This window comes from Lotus japonicus, chromosome 5 (genome assembly GCF_012489685.1).
Source record: "Lotus japonicus ecotype B-129 chromosome 5, LjGifu_v1.2".
Classification (NCBI taxonomy): domain Eukaryota; kingdom Viridiplantae; phylum Streptophyta; class Magnoliopsida; order Fabales; family Fabaceae; genus Lotus; species Lotus japonicus.
The window spans coordinates 61,175,946-61,191,601 of NC_080045.1; the positions used below are offsets into that span (position 1 = coordinate 61,175,946).

The 15,656-nt window shown below is 37.4% G+C and overlaps 1 protein-coding gene across 2 annotated transcripts; it reads left to right on the forward strand.

Annotated features, from left to right (window-relative positions):
• Window positions 1-1,078: 1,078 nt before the first annotated feature.
• On the forward strand, window positions 1,079-15,239 carry LOC130718546 (uncharacterized). 2 transcript variants are annotated; one of them, XM_057569148.1, is made up of 23 exons: window positions 1,079-1,309; window positions 1,427-1,507; window positions 6,233-6,372; window positions 6,465-6,617; window positions 6,706-6,865; window positions 7,155-7,521; window positions 7,621-7,746; window positions 7,821-8,010; window positions 8,116-8,246; window positions 9,089-9,301; window positions 9,642-9,808; window positions 10,311-10,389; window positions 10,951-11,475; window positions 11,565-11,935; window positions 12,167-12,232; window positions 12,309-12,413; window positions 12,646-12,891; window positions 13,084-13,152; window positions 13,571-13,795; window positions 14,018-14,125; window positions 14,338-14,445; window positions 14,704-14,820; window positions 14,926-15,239. In XM_057569148.1, exons 3-23 carry the CDS (start codon window positions 6,270-6,272, stop codon window positions 15,098-15,100), a joined length of 3,804 nt encoding a protein of 1,267 aa, XP_057425131.1. In that variant the 5' UTR covers window positions 1,079-1,309; window positions 1,427-1,507; window positions 6,233-6,269; the 3' UTR covers window positions 15,101-15,239. The 2 variants fall into 2 exon arrangements, with proteins under 2 accessions (XP_057425131.1, XP_057425130.1); XM_057569147.1 differs by lacking the exons at window positions 1,079-1,309; window positions 1,427-1,507 and having other exon boundaries at window positions 6,193-6,372; window positions 14,935-15,239.
• The last annotated feature ends 417 nt before the right edge of the window (window positions 15,240-15,656 follow it).

The window sequence follows — 15,656 nt, forward strand, 5'->3', positions numbered from 1 at the left end:
AGAATACTATCACGTGTTCAAAGGACTTTCCCCTTTAATCAGTGGCGGAGGCAGACTTTTAGGTGGACATGGGCTAAAATCAAAATTAAAAAAATGTATTGTTCTTTAAAGTCTTGTATGCACTTTATCCTTGCAAAATTGATAGTGTTAACTGTCATCCAAATTATTTATTTATTTTTTCTCTTTTTATCTCTCTCTTTAATAGTCTACTATCATTGAGTGAGCACAAATTTTTATTGTTTATATATTGAGATTCAAATAACTTGAGAAAATTGTGTGAAGAGAAGATATGGTATCGTCATTTATATGCATCTATGTTATTTTCAACCACTTAATTAATTGAAAACATGTAATACATTGTTCATTGTTATGTTTTTTAAGGATACTAACAAAGTTTTGGGATAGCCATAACACCTGTATGCCACCAGCTTTTAATCAACCCAATTACATCCTGAGAGAGTCTGACTAACACATAACCTGCTTGAGGCCCAACTCCCGCACCATCCTTAGAGCATTTGCCTAATGATGAGAATATTGCAGTAAATTTCATTGCAAAGCTGAGATTCTTCTACAATTGACCTCTTGATTCACTTCACTCCAAATTTTCCTAGAGGCTTGCACAACATTTTGATCAAGAATGTTGTTGGTGTTCTAACCTTAAGACCATAACTTTTTTGTTTCTTTACTTCTATATCAAAAAAACAATGTTACACTTTCATAACTCAAACTTTTTTTTTTGGTCAAAGATCAAAGATCCATTCATTAAAAGGCACAAAGGCCCAAAGAGCAACATGCTGATCCCACACAGCCGAACAAATAAACAATGAAAACAAGGCTCTGCCAGCAGTTGAAGAAAGGCAAAGGGGACAAGAGATTAAAAACTAAACAATTAAAAGAAGAAAGCTTGGAAACTCTAGGGGGAAGAAAAGTAGTCAAGTTCACTGGCTCCACCACCAACTCAACCACTAGCGTGGGAATCAAATAAATGCATGCAACATTATTGGTGGGTAAAAACAAAAACAAAAAGAGCTTCACCTAACACACACAAAACAAACAGAAACATGACTCTCTTTCTTCCCTTAGTAGTCAAGCTCTTCTTCTACCATCTTGAACTGCTCTTCCCCTTACTCTATACACTTGAGATCGTTGCTTGTCCAGACTCAAGGCAGCTCTCAAATCATCAGGAGGCTTCCAAAACCAAGAAGGAGGTAGTGAGTTATGGAGTGCCAAGCGAGCTAAGGCATGAGCACTCTGGTTTCCTGATCTCCCCGTCCAGGTGAAACCCCAATTGGGGAAATTCCTCTTCCAAGTGAGTATATCTTCCACTATATTTTGAATTACCCCTACTGTTTTTCTCCTTAAGCAAGCTTCCACCAATTGAAGGTTGTCTGATTCAAAAATAATTTTTCCAATCTGCATGTTTGAGGCTGTAAGAACTGCTTCACGAAGAGCTAAAGCTTCAGCTAGGATAGGCTTGGTTGTGAAGAACCGCTTGGTGGCTCCAAAGGTGAGGTCTCCTCTTTCATCTCTAAATAAGACACTTCCCATGGCTTTATTATTTTGCAAATTTAGGCCTGCATCTGTGTTGCTTTTGAGGTAACCTTGTGGGGGTCTTCTCCATTGGTAAATCCTCTTTGAGCTACCTTGACTAACATCAGAGACTGGTTCTGGTCTGGTCTCTATTGAGATCTCTCTGTGAGAGAGGTTGATCTTTTGTAAACATAGCCTAGGGTCTGGAGGTCGGCCTTTGAAGACAGATTCATTTCTCATTTTCCAAACCTCCCAAAGAGTGATACCTAGGAAAGCAATGGCTTCTCCTGCTCCTTCTCCCCTTTGGCATAAAATAGAGAATTTGTTTTCTAGCCAATTAGCAAAGGTTGTAGTGTTAATATCTGAAATGTCTAACTGCATAGCTCCTCCAAACCAAACTGGCCTAACCCAAGGACAGTGAAAGAGGCAGTGGACTAAGTCCTCTTCATCAGATTCACAAACTGGACAACTCCCATCCACATCACACCCTCTTTTCCTTAGATTCCTCTTGAAAGGGATGGCATTATGACACAATTTCCACAAGAAATTTTTAATCTTGTGTGGGATTCCAGCTCCCCAGATAGATTTCCATAGGAAGCTCGTGGGATTGTTCGAAGAACCAGCTCTCACGTCTACGGGACAGGTAGCTTTCCTACTCTGCCTGTAGCCCGACTTGGTTTCATACTTGCCTGAAGGTCTGAAAGGCCAGGTAAGTTCATCACTTCCTGCTGTAATACGAAAAGGGGTCTACAGCACCTTGCTTACCTCAGTACTAGGGAGAGAATGCCTCAGTTTTTGAACATCCCAAGTTTGATTGCTCCTGTCTATAAATTCAGCCACCTTAGTATTCATAGGGCCTCCTTGGACATAGGAGTTTGCTGAAACCCATTTGTGTTCTGAAAAATCTGTAGTGTAGCCATCTCCAATGTTCCACAACCCATGATTCAAAAGCAAGGCCCTGCCATGTAGAATACTGGCCCAAACCCAAGAGGCTTGTCTTTTTTTATTCACTTGGAGGAACTCCGAATTTGGGAAATATAAACCCTTAAGAACTTGTACCCATAGAGCATGTGGATTATCCAGAATTCTACAAGCCTGCTTCCCAAGGAAAGCTTGGTTCATGCTTTCAAAATCTCTGAACCCCAAGCCCCCTTCCTCTTTGCTGTAGGTAAGAACTTCCCATCTACGCCAATGAATGCCTCGTTGTTTCTTTCCTTTCCACCAGAATTGGGCTACCTTTGCACAAAGTTGACTACAGAAAGTCTTAGGAAATTTGAGAATTGCCATAGCATAAGAAGGGATGGCCTGGAGGACAGCTTTGATTAGAACCTCCTTGCCAGCCTGATTTAGGAGGCAGCCTCTCCACCCTTGAATTTTGTTGAGAATTCTGTCTTTGATCCACTGTAGAGAGCTAGTCTTTGATCTCCCCCACTCAGAGGGTAAACCAAGATACATCTCCGGCTTATCCCAAATCTGTACACCTAGAATGTTAGCCAAAATGTGCTTTCTACTCCTCATGAGATGTTTGCTGCTCATTAGGCCCGATTTTTGAAGATTGATACGTTGTCCTGATGCTTGAGAGAAGAAGTTGAGGAGCTTTTGGATCTGATAGAGTTCAGGTTCTGAAGCATTTGCAAAGAGAATAGCATCATCAGCAAAGAAAAGGTGAGTGAGGATTGGGCAAGAAGGTGCCAGCTGAAACCCTTTAATAAGGCCTTTGTGGAGACTCTTGCTGAACATATTGGATAGGACGTCCATAGCCAAAAGGAAAAGGTAAGGAGACAAAGGGTCTCCTTGCCTGAGACCCCTCTCAGGTATCAAACTGTCTCCAACTATGCCATTGACCTTGTATCTATAAGTTACTCCTTTAATTAGAATCATCACTAGCTTAATCCATTCTTCGCAGAAACCAAACCTTCTGAGAGTAGCTTCTAGAAACCCCCATTCAAGCCTATCATAGGCTTTATTCATGTCAAGCTTGATAATCACCTGATTCTCCCTTCCTCTCTTTGATCTGTTAAGGTGGTAGAAGGCTTCTTGGACAATGATCAAATTATCTTGTATTTGTCGGCCCCCAATAAAAGCACTTTGGAAAGGAGAAATAATAGTATTCATGAAAGGTTTAAGCCTAGTAACCATGATTTTGGTAATTACCTTATAAAGGAAATTGCAGCAACTAATAGGCCTAAACTGGGAGCAATTTTCAGGTAGAGGGATTTTTGGGATTAAAGCCACAACTGTTTCATTCAACTCAAGAGGGATTTCACCTGTGAGGAAAAAAGTGCTGACTGCTTTGCTAACCTCTTCATGTATAGTGGGCCAATTTTTCTGGAAGAAAAGGCCATTTAGACCATCCATGCCTGGGGATTTTAGGTCTCCTAATTCAAAGACTGCACTCTTTATTTCATCTGTAGAAACGACCCTGATCAAGCTTAAATTCATAGCTTGAGAAATCTGAGGTTGAGTATCCTCAAGGCACTCGAGGGTGTAGTTGGTGGTTGTGCTCTTGTAGATTTCTGTGAAATGATCCTGAATAATTCTGCCTATATTATGCTGACCCTCTATCCACTCTCCCTGGCTTGACTTCAATCTGGCAATATGATTTTTGTCCCTTCTTTGAACTGTTGAAGCATGAAAAAATCTAGTATTTTTATCCCCCCATTTCAACCATTTCACTCTTGATCTTTGCCCCCAAAAGATTTCTTCTTGTTTCCAAAGGGTCTTGATTTTCTTTTGAATTTCATTTGCTTCTTCCCCTTCTTCACTGGTTAAGGTTCTGTTCTGAAATTCCTGTAGCTGTTTCTTCAAACCCCATATTTCTTGATCAGCTCTACGAAACTTACTCTTGCTCCAGTTTTGGAGGGAATTCTTGCAATTTCCCATTCTGTTCAGAAGCTTTTCCCAATCAGAATCCTCCCTGGAGCTTTGGGTTTGGTTGTTCCATCCTTGTTGAATCACTTGTCCGCATTCCTCATCTTCCTCCCAAAGAGCCTCATACTTGAAGGACTTTTGGGGTCTCACCTTTGCATGGATCTGGATGTTAATTGGAGAGTGATCTGAACTTATAATGGGAAGGGCCACAGCTGTTGCATTTGGGTAGAGAGTTCTCCATGACCAGTTGACAAGCACTCTATCAATTCTCTCTTTGGTAACAAAACCGTTTCTTGGATTACTAAACCAAGTAAACCTACAACCCTTTAGTTCCACGTCCATTAGGTTGGCATCATCTAAGAAGTCCCGGAAGCTCTGAATCCTGTTCATGTTCGGTTCCCGAAGACCTTCCTTCTCACTAGGGTTGAGAATCTCATTAAAATCACCAGCACAAAACCAAGGATCATTTCCTGTATTAAGACCTGCAATCAGGGGCCACATAGCCTTTCTGATGTTGTAAATAGGGTTAGCATAGATGAAGGATCCTAGCCAAAGTCTGTCATTCACCTTGTCCTTTACAACAACGTATGAATTTTTGGGAAAATTGAAGAACTTCAATAGAGAATGGTTCAGTCCAGAACAGGCATAGTCCTCCGGAGGTTCCTTGCGCTTCAACACAAAACAAATGATCATATTTCAGCATTCTCTTCATGTTATCTGCTCTTTCTAGGTGGGCTCTGGTTTCCATTAGAAAGAGCAGTGACGGCTGGACCTGTTTGCAGAGGTCCTTGAGCTCAAGGATTGTCGCAGGAGCCGCCATACCGCGACAATTCCAGCACAAAATACTCATCTAGGGGGTGGGGGCAAGGCAAGGCCCGCCTCCTCAGCCATAGAACCATCAACATCAGAATAGTTATTTGCTGTTCCTAACAGCATAAGTCTCCTCTTGTGCCCTCCTTCCTCAGGAAAGGACTCACCAGTTTCCTCAGATAAACTTCTGACCCTTTTTAAGGTGACTCCCTCAGCAAATTTTTTAACCAGCTTTGATTCCCAGTAGCTGTCAAGAAAATTAAAGGTTCGAAGCTGTCTGCCTTCTCTCTCTTCTGGAAGTTCCACAAAATAAGCGTTGTTGATTAATTCCATGTGGTGTGCCTTTTTCTGGGTGTTATTATGTAATCTGGTTGGTATCACTATTTTCCTGTGGTCTACTTGCACAATGTGGTTGATCTCTCTCCCTTGAGATCCTATATCAGCTTGACATTTCCCTCTTGCCTTTAGTATATCTGCATCTGAAAGTTCAGCACTAAACAGTGAAGTTCCTCCTTGAGTAGGACTAGGGTAATCAAGAAGGACATGATCTTCCTTAGTCCCTATGAATTCTTTTTGGATTTCAAGGGACTGAAGATTAGAAGGTCCTAGGCCAGCACAAGGACCTGAGGACAAAAGGGCTCTTCTAGTAACTGGAATGCTTTCAACTTCAGCTCCTTTATCTCTGGATGCATTCTCCTGATCAGCAAGGGAAAGGTCTTCGTGTTGTCCCCCATGACAAACTTAAAGCATGCAAAATGATCCGCAATTTCAAAACTTCACGCTACGTAAAACAAATTTTTATTTTTTGTGTAAAATGTAATGGGCCTACTAACCAATCATATACTAATCAAACAACATAGACCAAATGTGTAATTAGCCATTGGATCATGATAGATTTTATCCAAGCCCAATTACTAATTATTAATACCACATTCAAAACGACACCGTTTCATGAGCCCTCAAAAAAACGCGGGAAAAGTTTCCGCCACTCTTCACCTCAACTCAACTCACTCTTTCTCAGATCTTCACAACCCTCACTCTCTTCAATCGCCTCCTCCATGGACACGGAAGGGTTATCGTTAATCTGCTGCGGCCTCGGAGTCGCCGCAGAGGACGACGACGGCAATCGAATCGGTTACAACAAGGGCGCACACTGTCTCGGTATGAAAATCAATTTCTCCCATTTCCGATTTCAATTTCATGCAAATTTTCGGTTTCTCATTGGGGATTTTCGTTGTTATCGGTTTAATCAGATAATCTGAAAGATTTGCTGAGGTTTCTGAGGCGCGACGACCCGCAATCGCGCGATGTGTTTAAGCAAGTCTGCAAATGGAACACCGTTTCCAAGGATTTGATACCCATCATTGAATACTACCATCATGATCGCAATTTGCTTCTCAATTCAGGTTTTTTCAACAAAAAAATTAAAATTTCTGGAATTTTGCATAATGGGTAGTGTTTGATTTTTTTTTATATTTTTTTTTTGAATTGCAGTGAAGATTCTGGTGTTTCTTACTATGCCGATTGAGCCGGGTTCTACCGATATCCCTCAGCAGTTGGATTATCTTTGGGGTTTGAAGTCTGCTGTGACGACTAGTGATGTTGCTGCGGTGATTGTGTCGTTTCTGGAAAGACCACTTGAGAATTTGGAATGGTGAGTGTGTCTGAACTGGATTGTGTTTTTCAGTATTTTTATTTGGATTTGGAAAGAAAAAATTTGGGAAAATCGCGCATTTGACTCGGTGTCCCCGAAGGTTAGCTCAAGTGGTAAGAGCTAGGGGACATAAGGGTTGGGTGGGATGGAGGGTGAAGGGTCCAGGGCAAGGGTTTGAACCCTGAGGATGGACTAATTTACTAACATTACTAATAACTAACATTTGCCTATAAAAAAAACTCATTTGGCTCAGTGGATTATCATTTATGGTTTATTTGTTTATTTACAGTGATGCATTTACAGAAGATGATTGGAAATTGGTACAGCTAGTGCTTACATTTTTTAGAAATATTCTAGCTGTTCAAGAAATTCCGTTGCATCAGAAGTCAGGAGGATTTGCTTCTCAGTTGTTATCAGTGAGAGATAGGTTTCTGGAACTTCTTTTCAGTGATAATGTGATGGATATAATCCTGGTTATATCTCAATATGTTGGTGGTTCTAATGCTTATCTCAGTCAGGATAACTTGCTTCTACTGGAAATTTTCCATTACATTTTTATGGGTCAGGACCCAGAGTTGATAGTTAAGGCCCATTTGAATGGAACTAAGGTTAGCCGTGCTAGTGATGATGAGGCTGATGAAATACATCAAGCCAAGGTATGGATTATTCTTTCCAGAATGTGCCTTGCCTGTATAACTTATTACTTACATGGTTATGCGTGATGAGTTCTTTCTATCTGCTACCCCACTTGTCAGGGCTCCCGAGATTCTCTCCGTCTCCAGTCGATTATAGATGAAGAAAAGAAGAGAAGAACCACTTGTAGGGTTGGCAACATAAGTAGGCATTCACAATTCAGTGGAACATTTACACGGGTTACCACGGTACTACATTTTTGCCCTACTGATTAGCTTTTATTATAGAGGACTTTAATGACACAGTTGATTCTTTCTGGTAGGATGGTTCCAAGGCAGTATTAAAGGGAAATCCTAATTCTTCTCATAATGTGCTGCTTAAATCACAAAATGTAACTCGGGGTCCTGCCAAAAAAATTGCATGGGATCATTCAAACTTGCCATCAACAAACGAAAAGATATTGAAATTGCTTCATGGGTTTGTGAATCAGTTTCTTTCTGGGGGATACAATGGTATGGATTTTCGGAATATGTAGTGTCAAGTGCAGCACACACACACATATAGGGTTCCTGTTTTGAAGCTAAAACTAATCTTATTGCAATTTACACCTGTATCAGTTTTGATGCGATCCATCCGAGAAGATATTGAAAAGGAACATCCTGCAATTCAAAAAAGTGATGTTGTTGTTTTCTTTCAAGTGGCTGCATTTGTCACTTCATTTCAGTTTCACAAGTATTCATCTTCTAAGGTGAGAATGATAATAAGGAAATTGCATATCTCTTAGCATGCTTTTCTCTGCTCTTCTTTAAAGCTTAAATACTTAACATTACCCCTTGATTTAAGAATTAAATAAATTTTTAAAGATATTAATGGTCTGGATCTAGAAGGATTTGAGTGACAAGATGCCCTGGCTTAATTTTAATTTGAAATGGTATACTACCACTTGTATCTCTTATCTTAAAATTGATGCCCCTAAATGTACTTTAGTTATCAAACTACATACTGTCTAAGGACGTGTTTGAAACTCTAGATAAGCAAAAAGGTAACAATAAGGGAAAACCTTCTTCTTAATTTTGGTGACTGAATGAGATTTTAATTGAAAAGTTGACTATGGAACATTTGCATCTTTGAGCTTTTTTTCAAATTAGTTGCCAATGTGATGCTTCTCCAATCAAAAGGAGATGTAGGACTTGGGTCCCCTTAGCTTTAATGTGTGATACAGTACAAATTCAGAATTCCAATTATAACTTAATTCCATTATGCAGCATCTTGAGCAGTAATTTAAGTTATACCTGTTTCAGGTGTCTCCAATGAGGTTTTTATGAGATACTTTTTCTAGCCATTCATATTTTGTTTCATTAAGGTGAATTTGAAATAGTCATTATTTATGTACTAAACAATAATTTTATGAAGAATTATGGCTGAACAAATGGAAATCAACCCAAAACTTAGTAAGTAAATCTCTGCGCCTCATGTGATAAACGAGTGTGAAGTATCACTTGCTGCGTTATTTGTAAACTGTATACCTGTCAATAACAATCTACAATTATGAAAATGTGTTGCTTATACGTATTTTCTCTTCTTTAATAGAACAAGGAGGGAGGGGACACATTTGAGACTTTTAGTGATAAAGATGCTGATACCTCAGATTTCAGTGGTCAAATATGTGGCCCAATTGCAGCATCCCTGAATGAGTCAATGTTTCAGTTAGTCATTTCAAAGTGGCGGCATGCCTATGATGGTCTAAAGGAGACAAATGACTACAAGTTTCTATCTGCAGCTAGTTCTCTTTTGAAAAACATGGTAATTTGCACTACCAAATCTTAATATGTTTTGTTACATTTTATTGATTTTAATGTTCTGCATGCATCCTTATGTGGTGAGATAGAATTTGACAACTTTCTGCTTTTCCTCTTTTATATCTTGCTGCTAGCTCACTTTTGTAAACACTTTTGCTTAGTTAATCTATCTCATCCCATGCCTTCCAGTTTGCTTTATAACATTGCTTTGGTTAATTTTACTAATTAGGACATTCCCACCCCTACTATATCTATCTAGCTGAATGTAGGAATAGCAATGAGAGCACCGCCTTTGTTCACAACCTCATTAAATGCTTCTTAATTTCCCTTTCTTGATTTTGCAGATTCGCATGCTGGATTTGGTACTAAAATTGTTGCCAGAAGACTCTAAGGAGCCACAAACAGCTCGTATACTTCTGTACAAGTTATTTTATGATCAAACTGAGGAAGGGATGACTCAGTTCCTCTTGAATTTGATGAAAACGTTTGATATTCACAAACAATGCAAAAGGTTTCACCTCCTTATTTGAGCAAAGGAAAACTTTACATTATTAATCAAAGCAAAAAGCTTTTTCATGTATTAAATTAATACTTAGAAACTTGTAGACCTAGAATAACTGATAGCTATTTTGAAGGCATCTATGGATTGATTACTAGTTCTGCCTTTATAGTTCATACAAAAATAAATTGCAGCATAGCATACTTTGCTGGGGTAATGGTGTTAATAGTTGAAAGCTTAGTTTGCTAAGCTATGTTGTAACTTTTGATAGCAATTAGAAAGAAGGTTCTTTGCTATCCAATGGATTTTCTCCTTTATAGTTAACTAATTGTCTCTGTTCAACTTAAATGTGTTATGTGCATAATTGTATGTTCATCATGGATGGCATTCATTGAGTTTCACATACGTGCCTAATGGTAATAGTGATTTTAGACGTATTTTTCTTTTATGCGTGTTTGTGTAAATCCACTGTTCTTTCCCTGCTGTTATACTTATCTTTGTTGTTTCTTGTCAGTGATCTTGCAGATTTGGTAGAAATCATTCACAAGGTTGTAAAGTTAATGGACAATCTTCAATCTCGTGGTACATTAAGGGTAAGCCGTGATTCTGGGTTTATATGTCTCTATTCTAGCCATCTATATAAACTTTTAATCTTAACAAAAGAGTTTCTCCAGCACTTGTCTGCATTTTTGTTAGATTTTTCTGTCCTTTTCTATGGCAATTTTGTTCTGTTGTGCTAAGAAGTAAGAAGTGCTTTTGAATCCGCATGTCGCGTCTTTTTTTTCCCCATGTTAATTTTAAGTTAACATTTTTCAACTTAACACTGGACACCATAAAACGTTGAAATTGACATTATAAAACTTAAAAGTAGTTCAGGCTTTTAAATTTTTTAAAACTTAAGTATCATTTTGCACCGTTGACCTTGTTAGAGATGCAGTAAAATCATTTTTGAATCTTCTCAAATAGATTAACATTTAGTAGCGCTGTTCTCTGGTAGTCTTTAAGAGTGTGTGTGTGTGTGTTTTCTTCGAATCCTACTATTCATGATTTAATTAGCCCCTTTTGTGTATATGGTGTTGCCATCTTTGCCAGAGATTATTGTCTGAGAATGTAGTAGTTTTTAATCCTTCCTGTTTGATATCCTAAAACTCCAGGTATCAAGGAAATCAAGGAAAGTGAAAAAGAAGAAATCTTCTGAAGGAACAGAATCAGGGAATAAACCAACTGGAGATAATTCTTGCATTGGAAATGAAGCTGGCATCCCTATTGGCAACCAATTACCTGAAAATCAGTCACTGCAAAAGGAAAACCTTCCGAGTGCAAATTCCACTGGGGAAGACTGTGTTATCCCTAATGATAATGAACATCAAAATATTGTTGAAAATGGGGACTCCCAAGTTGGTTCAGAACCAGTGCAAAACACAAATCCTGAACATTGTATTGAGGATATGTTGGATGATACTGGTGATTTTTCTGAAGATGAGCAATTTAATGCAATTAGTGAAGTTGATTTCAATGTTTCAACGCTCGTCTCTGCCTTTGTAAATCACAACATTATTCAGAAATTATGTTGGTTGCTCAAGTTTTATAAGAGCAATTCTCTTGCTATAAATTATTACATAATAGGCATGTTGCGGAGAATAAGTGATGATCTTGAGCTGCATCCAATGCTCTATCAGGTTAAGTCTGGAAAGGATTTCATCTTCAATGAGATTATGTAGTTGTTTATTGTGAATAGCATTTCGTAATCTTTTTCATGTTTATACAGTTGTCACTGCTCACGACTTTTTATGACATCCTGGTTGAACAAAAGTCATGTCCCTGCAAGGAATATACAGAAATTGTTGATTTCCTGACCAGTTTGGTTAGAAAGATGCTAAAGAAAATGAAAAAGCAACCCCTCCTGTTTGTGGAAGTCCTTTTCTGGAAGACCCGAAGGGAATGCCACTACATCAATGCAGAATATTTGTTGGATGAGCTTGGTCATTTGAAGAAAAAACATATAAATGGGAACGATGCTCAAGGAGATGGAGAAATTGGCTCATCCCCGGTAAATGTGTGGACTCGTAGAAGCATAGCTGATGCACTTGGTGATGATGAAGCTGATGTTGTGATCTCTCATGATTCAGGGTATCAAAAGTAAGATAAAATTATTAAACTTTGCTTATAATCTCCTCATTCTCATGTATGTTTTTTTACCCTGGCTTTTGGGATTTTTTTTTTCAAAACTAAGATAACCATTTTTAGAATGTTGGACCAATTTTAAATATATTTTTGATTGATTCATAATTATTCTGAATCCAATTCATACTGCAAAGAATTAGCTGCAATTGGACTGGTCAAATTTATCCTTTTGCCCCTTCCTTTCAGCCATGAAGAAAATATTGATGATGTAATAGAAGGCCTTGCATCCACCTCAGGCCAAGATGATATTAAGTAAGTTTACAACTTGAGATCAAATTTCTCTTGAAATTTTACAGATTCTGATACTTGGTTTGCTCGGACATAACAGTGGGGAGCAATTGGCGGCTGATGAATCTCAAATAGCTCCAAGGAGAAAGAAAAAACTTATTTTAAATGCTGAATTGGAGAGAGAAATTAAGGATCTCTACGAAAGGTAGGTTTTACTTTACCTGATCAAGCCTTATAGTCTTGAATTTTAACCATGGTTTAAATGAGATCCTTGACATAAAGCAATTTAGCTTCTTTTTTCCCTTCCATTGGTGCTGTACTTAAAGGAGTCAGCATGTGAAATTTATTCGTATCTTGTGAATTTTTTTATTTTTAACTTGCTTATAGGATTAGTCTTCGTTTTCATCATGAGTTCTTCCTTTCATTGAATATATTAGATTCAAAGATGAACGAAATTGCAGTCGATGTATTGCTGAAGTGCTAGATCCAGATGGTAAAATTTCACCGGCTCAAATTTCCAACACATTAAAAAAATTAGGGCTAAGAGTTTCACCTAGGCAAAAGATTGGTGATGCGGAGAAACCTTCTTCAACAAGCCGTAATCAATTAGAGGGTGGTGATGGAACAGGAGTTGATGATCATAAATCAGTGAACTTGGAGGGAAGCCTGTCAGTGCAGCATCTGTAAGTATATATTGAACTTTTGTGCTTATTAATCATTACTGGTGTTTCTTCCCTGTAAAATTTATGGTATACATGAAATGTTTTGTCATCATTATTCGTCCTAGTTCAACATTTTGTTTATACTTTAAAAGGATTAAGCCATTAAATATGTTTATGTCTTCTCTGAGTTTGTTTTCAATTCCACATTCATAGGCAGAAAAGAAAGAGAGTTCGTGCTTTCAATGAAGATCAGGAAGCTATGATCAAAGTTCTGTATGAGCAGTGAGTATCGCCTTACTTGGTTGTTTGGTGAAAATTGCATTATCTTTCTCTGCTCTCTTCTTGATGAATGCTGAATTGGTGTACAGTTTCAATTTTCATTTTCTGCTTTCATTTCCTGTGTTTTAGTTTTAATTGCAAAAATAGCAATTTTTTCACTTCACTTTCTGTTTTCATAGTTTTGCATTGGAAACAATTAAAATTGTAGAAAGTTTTTTTTCCACTGTGTCATTTTTACTACTTCAATGAAACGAAATAAAGTGAAAACAACGGAGCATTATTGCTATTAAAAGTAAAAACAGAAAATGAAAATGAAAAGTAAACATGCCCCTAGTTTTCTGAATTTTCGTATATTATTTTGCATAAGAAGTAAAGGATGAATTATAGCTTGTGTTTAATATCTTGGCCGTTATATTTGCAGATTCAAGGACCATAGAAGATGTAGTTACATGATAGCCAATGCACTAGATGTGGATGGTAAATTTACACCTGCCCAAGTCTCTCGAAAACTTAAGCAGCTTGGTTTATTTGTTCCTAAGAAGAGTTCTAAAGGCAAAATGCACCCAAATAGTGAGGATCTTATGGAGTGTTCTGAAGATAGAATAAATGAATCTGATGACGAGACATTGATATCATTGATAGAAAGGTACTGTTGGGTTAATCTGTAATTCTGTATAATTCTGATTTATTGGTAAAGTTATTTTCTTTAATCGGCATGTATAACTTCTTCCAAAACATCATATAAACAATTTTTTAATATTCAGCTGAATTTCAATTCTTTCTCAAATGCAGCCTTTTATTGTGTTGCCTTCCTGGATGAGTCTCTACTTTTATCTAATCTATTTAATTCTTGTTTATTTTGTTTTAGGAAAAAGGTGAATAGCAAAGGATCAAGTGAACAGTTACCTGAACAGACCAGTGAGGATAGATTGTCAAAAGATGTTTCTGATGATGAACTACTGAGCTCTGTTCTCAAGTAATGTCCCTTTCTCTCCCTTCCGAAGAAGTAGAAGCTAGAGTTTACTGATCAATCATAGGACCATAAATGTTTACATCAGGAATTTAGTTTGAGCTAGTGATTCTTCCTGCTCCTGCTTATATCTGCTCTGACTCGAAACATATAATGAACTTGTCCCGTATATGTACAATTCTATTTTAACTGGAATTAACTTCTGTTTATTTAATTAGGAAAAAAATGAAGAGTAGAGTATCAAGTGAACAATTCCAGGAACACATCAATGAGGATAAGTTGACAAGAGATGATTCTGATGATGAAATGCTCAGCTCTGCGCTCAAGTATATCTCATTCTTTCACTTTTCTTTTCTAGAATATTATTGTTTACTGATCAATGATAGGACCATAAATGTTTATATCAGGCATTTAGTATTACTTGATGTGAAATCTGACCATAATGTTAATAAGTTCATATGCCATTCTGGCTTCTTTTTTATAAAAAAATTAATTCCTTTTAGAGTCGCTGTGTGACATGCATCGTTAGTTGCCAGATTTACTTTTCGTTTTATTATTTTTTCTGGTGAAATTTCTGGATGTAGGAGAACTAGGAGATCTGTTCTTAAATCAAAGCATGATGAGCTGGAAACCATCCAAATTCAGGACAGAATAATGGACAGTGATTCTTATGATGATGACATGAAAGAGGTTTCAGAAAGGTATGTTGATTAAGTGAATATCATTTTTATTTTTGGTACTGTTATAATATGTTGTCAATTAACCATTTTGTATGGTCTAAGCTGATTATTTGTGGTTGGATTAAGTGTCACCAGGAGTGAAAAACGGATAGGTTTCATGAACTCCCAACAAGTTGAATATCAACAAGTGGATGAAGGCTTGGTAGATTCAGAGGATGAAGTGGCTGCTAGTGCAGCTCCTGACAATGCTGTGTCCAGAAGGAAGCTGAGAATGGTAATTGATGCTGAGGATGATGACTAAGGTGGAAGCATAATTAGGGTCCATGTTGCTTCCAATTCCTGCAAATATTTTCTATGTAATTGATACTATTTCAAATTGGATCCTTTTATGTATATTCATTCTGGTTGAGGTCCCTATAGAAGTAATTTTATCTTTTCAATGTTACTCATTTGTTTGTTACTCTTTTTTACAAGGGGTGGAAAATTATTTATTCTTTCTTTACTTTCAAAAAAAAAATCATTCTTTCTTTTCCCTTTTAATAATTTCAATTTTATTTTCTCTATGTTTTCTCTATAGAATCATTTCATTTTCTCTTTATTCAATTCATTTTTACGTTTCCATTTTTCCTCACGTAAACGAAGTATAATCAACTCTCATATTAACTGACTAGACTGGTTAAAATATCTTTGATTAAAAAGTTCACTGCGAAGCCTAACGGTACTTGCATCAAGGGGATAAAAAATCCTGAGCAGTATAATTAATCATCAAATGATAAACATGAGGTTGCTCTGATCCGGATCAAGAAGTTTGATTATCTTAACTCCTAAATTTGAAGATTAACCTTTCTTAATAATGT